At 41.9% G+C, this 13678-nt stretch overlaps 1 protein-coding gene across 2 annotated transcripts in view; it reads left to right on the forward strand.

Moving 5' to 3' along the window:
* The window catches only part of abcc12 (ATP-binding cassette, sub-family C (CFTR/MRP), member 12), a 57748-nt gene that overhangs the window by 1212 nt on the left and 42858 nt on the right, over positions 1–13678 (forward strand). The window contains exons 2-3 of one of the 2 annotated variants that reach the window (XM_034233757.1): positions 12059–12202; positions 12735–12795. In XM_034233757.1, coding sequence (XP_034089648.1) covers positions 12117–12202; positions 12735–12795 — 147 coding nt within the window. In that variant the 5' untranslated portion in view covers positions 12059–12116. Of the gene's footprint in view, positions 1–12058; positions 12203–12734; positions 12796–13678 lie in introns of those variants that run through there. The other variant, XM_034233758.1, reaches the window with a different exon arrangement.

Consider the following 13678-nt stretch of genomic DNA (forward strand, 5'->3'; position numbering starts at 1 on the left):
ATTGGTCTCTGTGTGTCATTCAAGCTCGGGATAACCTCAGCTCAGGTGAGGTAAAGGACTCTCTGAGTGTTTAGATAGTTAACTTAGTTTAAGTTCTCAGTGGGTCTCAAACGGTGTGGTCACCATTTATGTAAACACATATTTCCATTTGAGAGGGTAGTGATTGATCTAATGGATAGTGAGGTGGGCTGAAGATCGGAAGGCTGTGAGTTCAAATCCCGCCAGGAACACCTCCACTAGTGTGCCCTTGAGTGCCATCTTTACGCAAAATGATTATACAAAATGAAAACTTTTTTTTGCACACCCCTCTCATGAGTCATTCAACAGCCTGTGTGGGGAGGAGAATAGCTCTCCAGAGGCTAAACACATAGCACCTGGGGTCATGGAGCCTGAGGAGCTGGGTCTGCCCGAGATGATGACCGTGTACAGCCCGGAGCCTCCGCCACACACACACACACACACACACACACGCTCATTCAGCAAGTTATTTGTTTACAAAAGATTGCTCTTACTTTGGATGTCTTTTTAATATTCAAGGCTTCTGTTGAAACATTTCCAGTTAGCTTGACAGAAAAAAAGTTTGATGTTGGTTTATTTTTTTGTTTAATAGAAACAGATAGCATGGCAGTAGTAAAGATAGTATAGTATTACTTTGGTTCCTTTTTTCATATTTATGGCTTTTGTAGAATCATTAGCAGTTAGCATGACAGCAGTAAACATCATATATATATATATATATTCATTTGATATTAAAGGCTTTTGTTGAATCATTAGCAGTTTGGGGGAGAGTAGTAGAGTTTGTGTATTGTGTTTTTTTTTGTTTCCTTGTTGCCTCAAAGATAAAAAGATAGCACATTTATCATGAATTGGCTTGTGGAGTTTAATTTGGCTGGTGAGAGGTGTCAGGTGTATTTGCACAGGACTATGAATCCTGGATGAGCTGGTTAAAGTTGACATTTGACCTGTGTCTATATTCATTTGTCTGCAGCAGCACTGTGCAAACTCTGGCAGTATTTGTTTTATCTGCGTCTCACAACATAGGTGCCAACCTGGCATGCTCATATCACATTATGCACTTACACCTGATCATGAATTGTATGCTGTGCTCTTAAAGGAAGAAAACACAATGCCTCATTGGGAATTTGAGGAGCTTCTCTATAAGGAGGAGGGTTGTTCAAGATGTGCTGATGTACAACTATTCATTTATAAACAATGTTATCTTGTTAGTTGTCAGTATCAACAGGTATCATAACAAAAAGGTTTCTGTTCCTAAAGATGGTCAATCGTCCAAGACTCCCTGCATTGTCCTGAAACACTCCAAAAGTTGCACAGTTCACACAAAGTTTGGAAAATGTTTTAGTTGAAATATACTCCTTAAAGGTCCCATGTCATGCTTTTCCGGTTATTACCCGTGCCCTTGTGTGTTATGAAGGTTTTTCTGCATGTAAACGGTCTGCAAAGTCACAAACCCTCAAATTACACCCTGTAGAGAGTAAAACTCTAACCTAAGACCTGCCCAGAACGCCTCGTTGGAGATTTCTCTTTTTCCATTGTTTGCTTCCTGGGTTCTGTGATGTGTGAACACCCAGATCAACAACAAATGACCGGATTGGCCCAAATGGACCAATCCGCGGAGCACCTCACACACCAGGATCCCTTGGCTAACTAACAGGGAGTCCCCATTGACTTGCATAGAGCTCCCTGAACGCTGGTAATAGACAAGTTGGGATCGCAGAGAAATGCTCTCCGCAGACCCATGCTCACAGCGTTATAAACAGGGGTGCACATAACTTTTTTAGTGAGTTACTCAGATGAGTACCAGGAGACAGCGTTTGGTACTCACCCCACACGAAGTGTGGTCCTCCTCAGCGTCTCCTTCACTGTCCTCTATTTACACTTCTTGCATGCTAGATGATGAAGATGATGAAGATGCACCTCCCTGTCTCTTTTTAAGCCTCCGATATGCTTTCTCCAAAACTTGTTGCCAAAACTGTGAAGTCCTTGCATTTCCTGAGGTCAAATACTAAGAAATTATCACATGACTTGAAGTCATATCTGATTTCAGATGTGGGAACTGGGAAGTTACTAAGTACACTTCTTCAAGTACTCTACTTAAGTACAATTTTTAGATATTTGTACTTTACTTTGATCTAATTTGTAAAATTAGCTGCACCTTTACCAGCTTTGAGAACACTTTAATGATCAATCATTACAAAACATATCATATATATTATTCTGAAATGGACCAATCTGCACAATGACTACTTTTACTTTTGGTACTTTAACTATATTTTGATGATAATACTTTTCCTAATTTTACTTGAGTAACATTTTAAATGCAGGACTTTTACTGTAACAGAGTAACACTCTGGTACTTCTACTTTTACTCAAGTACAATATCTGAGTACTTCTTCCACCTCTGTCTGATTTCAAACTCTTCCATTAACATCCTGAGGAAGTTTGCAACTGTGTGTTTTACTCCACTTTGGTGTAAATCAAACTGCAGCAGCTTGACCACAGAGCGTGAACCTTGTGATCAGCTGATTTTGCGTAGTTCTCCAGTGTGTGCGCGGGGCACAGAATGTGCACAGGGGAGTCTCCCACTGCAGCCAGTTGGCGGAGTTTTGGCACAATTCTGTTCATACCGACGTTAACCCTAGGAGCTCCAACAAGCCGTGTAGGACCCACCCTCTGGAACTCTCTCCCCCCCGAAATCCGCAGCGCCCCAACCCTGGACATTTTCCAAAAAGCCCTCAAAACGCACCTTTTTACCAAGGCTTTCGCCACTGTATAGTTAGTTTAATAGGTTTATTTGTCCGCTACTTCCCCCCCCCCCACCCCCTTAACCTGTCTGCCTTTTTTTCCCCTACTCCCCCCCCCCCCCTTACCCGACTTGTAAAGCGACCTTGGGTTTCCTGAAAGGCGCTATAAAAATATTATTTATTATTATTATTAGAGAGAGTGAATACCTGGTAAATACACATACTAGAGATGCTGTATGAGAAACCAATGTGATTTTGGAAAATTGCACAATTTAAATCTATTCTAGTAGACCTCAACAATGGAAATATGATCAGTAGAAATGGCCATGACATGGGACCTTTAAAATGCTTGATTTTTAGCATAATCTTGCATTACATTAACAGAACACAATGCTACAAAAAATACATGATATTGTGTTCACTCGTATTTGATTTCTCTGTTCATCCCTTGCTATAGAAATTAGCAAGCAGTAAATAACCATGATTATGACTTGGTTTTAAAAAAATAGATTTTCCTATTCAAATCCATCCTCATATAAATGATCCAATAGCAATTCATAAAATCCAGAGATTGATCTCTTCAAATTGTATCCTTTTTCTGTTCTTTTGTCAAGCATTATTGGTATTGTAACTAAAATGACTATGATCAAACCAATAAAGATTTGTTTATGTTTAATTGAATTTTTACCTTATAAATCTGAATCAAATGGCTTCAGGAAATCTGTGGGGACACCCAGCCCTACAGTATGTATACTGCTGTGGTTACAATTCTGTAAACCTTATTTATTCATATTTATAATAATTTAGATGTGATGACGAATGTTTTGTGAGTTCTTGAATTGAACTTGTGAAGCGGCTGTTCAAACCGTGTTATTAAAGATAACATTTTCTGTGACGTTGCATTTTAACATAAGAGCACACCAACAAAACTGTCTAAACAGAGGTAATCCAGCAGACCTGTCAACAGTCTTTCTCACTTACAAATAGCAATGTCTAAACTAAAGTGTTGCTGAACAATGACGGCAAACAGTTAATGTCTTATGACACGCTCTACACCCTTGATATTCCTACTGTGGTGACATGACATTTAGTACAGTAAGCTCTTTATGTACACAATATTGGAAAGTAATCCTAAATGTCTCACTTAGCGAATGCAAATGATCAACTGCTGTTGGAATGTTGAAGTTGTCGTCATGACGAATTGTTATAGGCTCTTCATTTTACCACATATACATTTTATAATTCAATCAAATGTAGCCCTGTTTTGACTAATGATTTATATACACATATATCACTTAAATTATTCAATACATCCTTTGTACCGAAGTATTCAAAAGTAAAAAATAAAATGTTAATATAAATGATTTGCTGTGGCCAAATGTTTTCATTGCATTTACAGACCCTTGTTCAGGGTTCGTACGGTCATTGAAAACCTGGAAAAGTCATGGAAATTTAAAATGCAAATTCTAGGCCCTGGAAAAGTTATGGAAAACAATATTTTTCCCAAAGTCATGGAAATGTAACTAAAGTTGCCATCCATCCATCCATCCATCCCTGGCCACATCAACCAGCTCTGACTGGGGGATCCCAAGGCGCTCCCAGGCCAGCGAAGAGATATAATCCCTCCACCTGGTCCTAGGTCTACCCCTTGGTCTCTTCCCAGCTGGACGTGCCTGGAACACCTCCCTAGGGAGGCGCCCAGGTGGCATCTTTACTAGGTGCCCGAACCACCTCAACTGGCTCCTTTCGACGCGAAGGAGGAGCGGTTCAACTCCGAGTCCCTCCCGGATGACTGAACTTCTCACCTTATCCCTAAGGGAGACACCAGCCACCCTGCGGAACCCATCTCGGCCACTTGTATCCGCAATCTCCTTCTTTCGGTCATGACCCATCCTTCATGACCATAGGTGAGGGTAGGAATGAAAATGGCCCGGAAGACAGAGAGCTTTGCCTTCTGGCTCAGCTCCCTTTTTGTCACAACGGTGCGGTAAAGCGACTGCAGTACCGCTCCCGCTGCTCCGATTATCCGGCACATCTCACGCTCCATTGTTCCCTCACTCGAGAACAAGACCCCGAGATACTTGAACTCCTTCACTTGGGGTAAGAACTCATTTCCTACTTGGAGTGGACAGTCCATCGGTTTCCTGCTGAGAACCATGGCCTCAGATTTGGTGGTGCTGATCCTCATCCCAGCCGCTTCACACTCGGTTGCGAACCGATCCAGTGAGTGCTGAAGGTCGCAGACCGATGAAGCCATTAGAACCACATCATCTGCAAAAAGCAGTGGTTCAATCCTTAGTCCACCGAACTGCAGATCTCCTCCCCCACGACTACACCTCGAAATCCGATCCATGTATATTACAAACAGGATTGGTGACAAAGCGCAGCCCTGGCGGAGGCCAACCCTCACCGGAAATGGGTCCGACTTACTGCCGAGGACCCGGACACAGCTCGCTTTGGGAGTACAGAGATTGGATGGCCCTGAGTAGAGACCCCCTCACCTCATACTCCCGCAGCATCTCCCACAGTAACTCCCTGGGAACTCGGTCATACGCCTTCTCCAAGTCTACAAAACACATGCAGACCGGATAAGCGTACTCCCAGGCCCCCTCCAGGATCCTTGCGAGAGTAAACGGCTGATCCGTCATTCCACGACCAGGACGGAATCCGCATTGTTCCTTTTCAATCTGAGGTTCGACAATCGGCCTTACCCTCCTTTCGAGTACCTTAGAGTAAACTTTCCCGGGGAGAATGAGTAGTGTGATGCCTCTGTAATTGGCACACACCCTCTGATCCTCCTTTTTAAAAAGGGTAACCACCACCCCGGTATGCCACTCCTTCGGTACTGTTTCCGACTTCCACGCAATGTTGATGAGATGTGTCAACCATGACAGTCCCTCAACACCCAGAGCCTTCAGCATTTCTGGGCGGATCTCATCCACCCCCGGGGCTTTGCCACTGTGGAGTTGTTTGACGACCTCAGTGACCTCCCCCCAGGAGATTGGTGTTGATCCCCTGTCATACTCCAGCTCTGCCTCTAACATAGAGGGCGGAGTTGTCGGGTTCAGGAGTTCCTCAAAGTGTTCCTTCCAACGCCCTAACACTCCATCAGTTGAGGTCAACAACGTCCCATCCTTACTGTACACAGCTTGGATGGTCCCCTGCTTCCCCCTCCTGAGGTGTCGGACAGTTTTCCAGAACAACTTTGGTGCCGCCCGAAAGTCCTTTTCCATGTCTTCTCCGAACTTCTCCCACACCCGCTGCTTAGCCTCGGCCACGGCTGAGGCTGCTGCCCTTCGGGCCTGTCGGTACCTTGCAACTGCCTCGGGAGTCCCCCGGGATAACAAATCCCTGAAGTCCTCCTTCTTCAGTCGGACGGCTTCCCTGACCACCGGTGTCCACCAGGAGGTTCGAGGGTTACCGCCCCTTGAGGCACCTAAGACCTTGAGACCACAGCTCCCCGCCGCGGCTTCTGCAATAGAGGCTTTGAACACCGACCACTCTGGTTCAACGTCCCCAACCTCCACAGGAATGCCCGAAAAGCTCCGCCGGAGGTGTGAGTTGAAGGCCTCCTGAACTTAGGCCTCCTCCAGACGTTCTCAGTTCACCCGAACTACACGTTTGGGCTTACCAGGTCTATCCAGAGGCTTCCCCCGCCACTCGACCCAACTCACCACCAGATGGTGATCAGTTGACAACTCCGCCCCTCTCTTTACCCGAGTGTCCAAAACATATGGCCTCAGGTCCGATAATAGATAACAAAATCGATCATGGATCACTGACCCTGTTTTTTTTCTTCACAACACTGTGTCTCAGGGCATCTTAATATTTAAAAACCTATCAATGCGTTATACCAGATTAACGAGAAGAATCTCAGCTAACTGACGATACGAATCATTTTTACCGAAACAAAACACAACTCTCACAAGAAGCGTTAGCATTAGCCCTTAGCTAAAACGGGCAGATGCTACTTCCGGTGCTAACTATTCAAAACGATCTTTAAAACTTAATATTTTCTGCACAAACTACATATCACCTGAAAGCTGATACTCCACAGATTATTTTTGTTATAAGTATCATCACTGTAGGACACAAACTCACTGAGCTAGCAGCCAGAACAGAGAAGAAAAAAAACAACAGTTTTCAAAACCATAACAATAATTATGTTTTACCGTTGCTGTTTTGTGATCAAAGCTCTTGTTCAAGGGAATAAAAACGCTGTTTAAGGTTAATCCAATGTCTCTTAGTCACTTTAGAATTGTTCCTGATAATCTATCATTACATTCATGGCAGCAGAGTAGGTATAAAGTTTCGCAGTCCCGAGCTAATGCTGTCTCACGTGCTGTTTACGCAAACCTCTCTCTACTTGACGTAAGTGTTTAGCGGGATTTACTAACTGTCACTCGATTCTATTGGCTCTAACGGTTCAGAAAAGGTGTCAATCACCCAAATCGACCAATGGGTTCCAATATATGATCCTGCGTAGTATAAACTACGCCCGCTCCGGCTCCATTACGCATTACGCAGCCAGAAGGGAGAGCTTCACCACCGAGCACCTGTGCTAGAGATGCTAGCTGACGATAGCGGGGCTATGATCATACTAGATGACTCTTCGTCGGATGATGAAGATCTCCTCCAGCCAGACCTGGATCCGGACAGTAGTGACTCGGATGTTGAACTTCCACCACGGGAAAGGCATGTAATCTCTCTGTTTTTATATATTACTTATGTGTTTGGTGGAACTGCGTCACAGTGCTAGCTTAGCCAAGAAGCTACAGGAATGATTAGGCAAAATGCTAAATAGTGTTACTTGTCTTTTTGGAGTTACATTTTCTAAATGAATGGCCAGTGAATGAATATATACATGTGTTTACTTATTTATTTAGTGTAATATTATTCATTTATAGTCCAATATTATCCTATAAATATAAGCCAGTGAATTAATCTAATCTCTTTGTTTTTCCACATTTATTAGATGAGGAGTGACCCCAGCAGTACAAAGCCACACACCCAGAAGACTTTCAGGGAGCAGCTTGCTGCAGAATTGTTGGAGTTTGCTGAAGGCCCTGCTGAAGGCAGGGTTCGTACGGGTGCTTGATATCCTTGAAAATGCTTGAAATTTGACGTGGTGTTTTCAAGGTTGGGAAAGTGCTTGAATTTTGGGAATGGTGCCTGCAATTGAGATAAAGTGCTTGAAAATGTAAATGCTTTACTTTTATAATAAATTGCTGTCTGACTGAATAGTTCGCTTTTTAGATTAAAAGAAAAGAATTGCTTCGCTTCTACATAAAACAGCTCCGCTGCTGCCTTCCCGCGCTATGCGCGCGACCTGCAAGTGTTTGTGTTACGTGTGACCTAGGCATTCTGATGAGAGTGATAGATGACTGTGTGCCAGGAGGTTGCCGTTTCAACGAGCGTTGGCTAGTAGAAGACAAATACAAGCCATGGCTAAGACGAGGGTTAAGCCCACGAGTAGCCTCCTGCAAAGTTTGCAAAAATAACGATGCGAGAATCTGCGCTGACGAGCCACATGAAAGGTACGCCGTAGTAGAGCATTTTAGATTAGGCTAACGTTGCATGTTATGTTTGTTTAAGCTAACGTTAGCGAGCTGAATAGCGAACTCGATAGAGGGATAATAATAATTGCAGGGGACAATCATTTCAGAGGAGCGTACCTATGTTAATATGTGCGTTACAGTCGCCATCGTGTGGTGTTCAGAGGATGAAGCACTCACGGCATTTCGTGTTATAGTCACGAAATATAATCTATTGATTTGACACAGAGCGATTTTGAAAGCAATGTATTTCTACTGGTGTAAGGGAAACTTCTGTGTAGCAATGCAGTGGGAGTCACCGACTCAGGAAGGAGACACGGGAAGAGCAGGAGCTTTGATGTCAAACACTAATGGTTTATTTGGAGTTAACGGCCGGAGAGATTCACATCACAAGTCCAAGAGCCAGAGGTTCTGACTTCACGGTAGAGTTGCCACGTCAATTCTCAAGAACTCTACCTCAGACCCATGTATTTAACTAGTTCTGAGAGCATCATCAATCTGCTGCATAACAAGATAAAATCATAACACCTCTATCAGCTGACGTCAACAGGCAGGAACATAGAATCATAACACCTCTATCAGCTGACGCCAACAGGCAGGAACAGGGAGACAGAACACTGAGAGCACAGCAGCCAAGGTTTACGAGGTGCGTGTGCTCAGTCAGGACAGTTTGAACTGATAAACTGGGTCAAAGTTATGGGCCTTGGAAAATATTTCCACAACAACTGGTAGTATGTTTCGTGCCTAAACCAAATGTGACTTGCTCTATCGAAATCAGTCACATTGACCCGAAGACACATTTGTATTACTGGTCTGGGGGAAGGTCGCGAGTGTGTGCGTGTGTTTGTGTACCGGGGAAACACTCACAAGAAACACCGGCTGTTGTTATGCTTGCTGTGATGTTACATTAGTCCGTTCTCTGCTTGTAATTATGCCGTTACAAGTTTCAAAGTTGTATTTATCATCTGAATTTGCCGAAACAAGTTTAATATCCTTCGCGTCGAAAGGAGCCAGTTGAGGTGGTTCGGGCACCTAGTTAGGATGCCACCTGGGCGCCTCCCTAGGGAGGTTTTCCAGGCACGTCCAGCTGGGAAGAGACCAAGGGGTAGACCTAGGACCAGGTGGAGGGATTATATCTCTTCGCTGGCCTGGGAGCGCCTTGGGATCCCCCAGTCAGAGCTGGTTGATGTCGCCAGGGAAAAGAAAGTTTGGGGCTCTCTGCTGGAACTGCTACCCCCGCGACCCGACCACGGATAAGCGGGAGAAGATGGATGGATGGATGGAAGTTTAATATTCTGAAAGCCAATACTTTGTTTATTTGAAAACAGATGAAAACAAACTGTCTTTTATATCAAATTGAAGTATTATACAAGTAAAACTACATTTTGCTTTAATCCCATGTAATTGTAGAATGAACACAGTCTTCCTTTGCAGATGTATAAGTCAGGTGTCTTGAGTAGTCAGCATTACCTACAAATCATTGTACACATTTGTAAATATTATTTTCCTATTTTGTGGCTACAATTCAGACTAATACGCTACTAGAGGTGGAATAAGTACTCAGATCTTGTACTTGAGTAAAAGTACAAGTACTCAGATCTTGTACTTGAGTAAAAGTAGAAGTACCAGAGTGTAGGAATACTCTGTTACAGTAAAAGTCCTGCATTCAAAATGTTCCTCAAGTAAAAGTAGAAAAGTATTATCATCAAAATATAGTTAAAGTAGCGACAGTAAAAGTAGTCGTTGTGCAGATTGGTCCATTTCAGAATAATATATATGATGTGTTTTATAATGATTGATCATGAAAGTGTTCTCAAAGCTGGTAAAGGTGCAATTTGAATGACTTTGTATACTGCAGGGTAGCTAGTGGATTTACTCCAGGTGGAACTAAAGTCTGATTTAACACTTGGTTATATTTCACACCATTCATCCACATCTGTGAAGTAACTAAAGGTATTAAATACATGTAGTGGAGGAAAAGTACACCATGTACCTCTGAACTGTAGTGGAGTAGAAGTACACCATGTACCTCTGACTTATGTTCACTTCCAACCTAAAAGTACCTCAAAAATAGTAATCAATAATGTATTGAAAAGTTATTTGGCTGATTGTTTTATATTGGCTCAGCCAGGTTATATGGGATGTCCAGTCTACGTACAGGTCACTCATTTTGAAATATTAAACTTTGTTTTCTTTTCTTTAATTTTTCATCCTCGTGTAGAATGCTATCACGAAACACACATTTGGTTGTTTATAGCATAAAGAACATCTGATTTAATGTGAGGTAGGGAAATAATCATTTGAGTATGTGTATATTAATATGTAATTTACAACAGCTGTAAGCTGCTTGAAAATGCACCTTGAAAATGCTTGAAAAGTGCTTGAATTTGACTTTGGAAAAGGTGTAAGAACCCTGTGAAGGCCCTGCATCTCCACCACCCCCTCCTCCACCACTCACATGCATGCCCGAGTATTATGGGGAAGATGCCACCAAGGTCAGGAAGAACTGCAGGAGGTGCCTAGATGCTGGACTCAAAAGGGTGAAGACACCTGTGTACTGCAGGAAGTGCCAGGTCCCTCTGTGCTTCACTGTCAAAAAGAACTGTTTCAGGGAGTGGCACGACCTAAATACTGGAACATTCAGGTAGATATAAAGTTCAGGTAGGTATAACGTTTTGCGAGTGTTTATTTAAAAAAATAAAAAAACTTGTTGTTTTTATATACCTAGTGTGATTTTATTGTATAGTGTGTTGGTAAAATATTTGTTGTTTTTACAAACCTACAGTGTGGTTTTATTGTATAGTACGTTGGTAAAATGTTTGTTTTTACATGCCTATAGTGTGTTGGTAAAATGTTTGAAATAAATCTGCCCCAGTTGGAGTCAAATGTTACTTATGTTTCCGTTTTTTTTATTGTGCAAGTACACCTACACACAATGACCTACAGTGTAGTTTTATTGTATAGTGAGTTGGTACAGTTACATACACACAGTGCTTATAACTAGTATTTTATTGCATTCTATAATTGTTCATGATTCATTATAGATATGACATTTTTTAGGATAAAAAATATGACATTAGTGAACATAGGTAAGTGGCTCTGTGACTTTGCCTTGCTCTGGGTCAGGGGCTGTTCTGGATCACCCTTCTGGACTCTTCTTGACCTCTCACAGGTGAAGATAACACGTGAGGCCATATTGACTACATATTACCCAGCTGCTCCAGATTTTCCCAATTTGTTACGTATCACAACTCAAAACTGGCTGGTCAGAGGCTCCAATACTGACACGGGATGACTTTGCAAAGTGTAAAAGCTACAGAGAATATATGAACCGCAATTTTAACAAATCTAATGTATTTTGTACTGGTTTTACACATTTACAAGGCAGGGGGATAACTTCACCTTTTTCATGTATAGCTCCCACTTTAGTATATGGTGGTGTTTCAGGATGACTACACATTATGTGGAAATTAATGTCAAATAATTCAATTTGTAAAAAGTTGGTTAATTGAATGTGAGAATTTTCAGAATGTACTTTTTTGCATGTTGTTGTTATTTATAGGTTATTATGCTATGATTTTACTGGTCTGGCCCACTTGAGATCATATTTGGCTGTATGTGGCCCCTGGACTAAAAGGATTTTGACACCCCTAACCTGTCAGGCTCACCTCGCCGTCTTCAACGCTAATGTGTCTTCACAGCTGGCTGTAACTGTATGATTTGCGATAAGGCCAATCATAGGCCTTGTTGTTGTTCTTCTTCTTCTTGTTATCTTTAAAGGTATAGCCAAAGATCAGGCATGGGGGACAGAAACAGGATGACATGCGGCAAAGGACCACGGGTCAGAGTGGAACCCCACCCCACTGCACAGAGGACTGAGCCTTGGTTAGAACCGTTTTATATCCTTCTTTCTACCTGCACATTAAGCATAAACTTTGGCTTGATATTCCAAGCGAACAGTTACAGTAAGTACAGTAGGAATTAAACTAAAATAAAACATCTTAAGTGTATGCCCATCTGTAAGGGATAATCTACCCACTTCTTCTAAAGTTATAGGACAGCATATTTTTCACCTAATAAAACACACACCATTGTAGATTTTCCCAAATTAGACATAAAAGTCTCTGTTGACCCCCCTACAGACCGTGTGTAGACTGGGCTGGCTAGAGGCTCCCTGAAATGACATCAAATGGAATGCTTGTGCACTTTTATTTGTTTTATTATTATTATTAGGATTTCAACAAATAATATCACCCCACTCGTCTTGATCACTAAGAATCATTTTGCTGACTTGAAGAGGTGTTAGCAGGTTAACTGCATTGTCCTCCAACGTTAAAAGGAAGTTTACCTCTGAACAGGCAGACCTTTGATCCCATAAAAATACACTTATGTAACACAGGGTAACATGTTGCTGCAGTGTTCGATTTAGGTCCAGTCTCAACAAGCTGCCGAGGGTCTCCCTTCTCCTCCACACAGAGGTACTGTCTGCTACTTTATACTTTCACTAGACTCAGGTAGGCTATAATTAGTGTGAAAGACTTTTGAGTTGTTTAGTGTGTTTTGTATTTTAGTTAGCTGATATCAATGTAAGCTTTAGATGTGTCATTGAACTCCAGCTATAGCTGATATTCAGTTTAGTTTGAATCAAGCCTTATAAGAAATAAGTTGTTTTATTTACATACAATGTATTGCCGCAAAAGCTTGATTTTGTCAAATATCTTAACGGGTTTACTTTATATTTGATGATCTTGCCTGTTTTTGGGTTGTAAAAAGTCCTCTTTGCCAAATATGTTATGCGACAGCCAGGGATTTTGGGCCCCATGAAAAGATAATCACATTGGTTACTTAAACATTTTTTTCTTAATGTTCTAAAATAGTTTGGGCCCCTGTCAGTCACGGGCCCTTAGAATCGTCCTAACTTTTCACCCAGCGGTAACCGGCCAAGCGCCGGGTAAAAAACAATCTTCAAATAAAATAAAGTCACCGGATGAGTTAAAGGTGAGTGACAGGGAGTATGAGAAAAAGAGGGAGAGGAAGTTTCAGCCACACCGGCTTGATCGATGGATTTGGCTTCAATATGATTATGAACAAGGTCTTTTGTAAGAGTAACAAGTAAGTGAAGAGTAGAAAATATAAAGGTATATTCACTATAGGGAAATGTCCCAGCAGTTTAGGATAATCTACAGTAGGCTATTACATAGCCATTACATTTCTAACTCCTAATGACAGGAAGGCAGAAAGCGCATTATACAAATAATAATATACTCGTAATAATGATAATAGCAGATTTTAACAATGACCACAATATAATAATTTTAATAAACCAAATATGAACAATTGAGGAAAATTAGGAAGAACTGA

The sequence above is a fragment of the Gymnodraco acuticeps genome, unplaced genomic scaffold (genome assembly GCF_902827175.1).
Source record: "Gymnodraco acuticeps unplaced genomic scaffold, fGymAcu1.1, whole genome shotgun sequence".
In the NCBI taxonomy this organism is placed as follows: Eukaryota; Metazoa; Chordata; class Actinopteri; order Perciformes; family Bathydraconidae; genus Gymnodraco; species Gymnodraco acuticeps.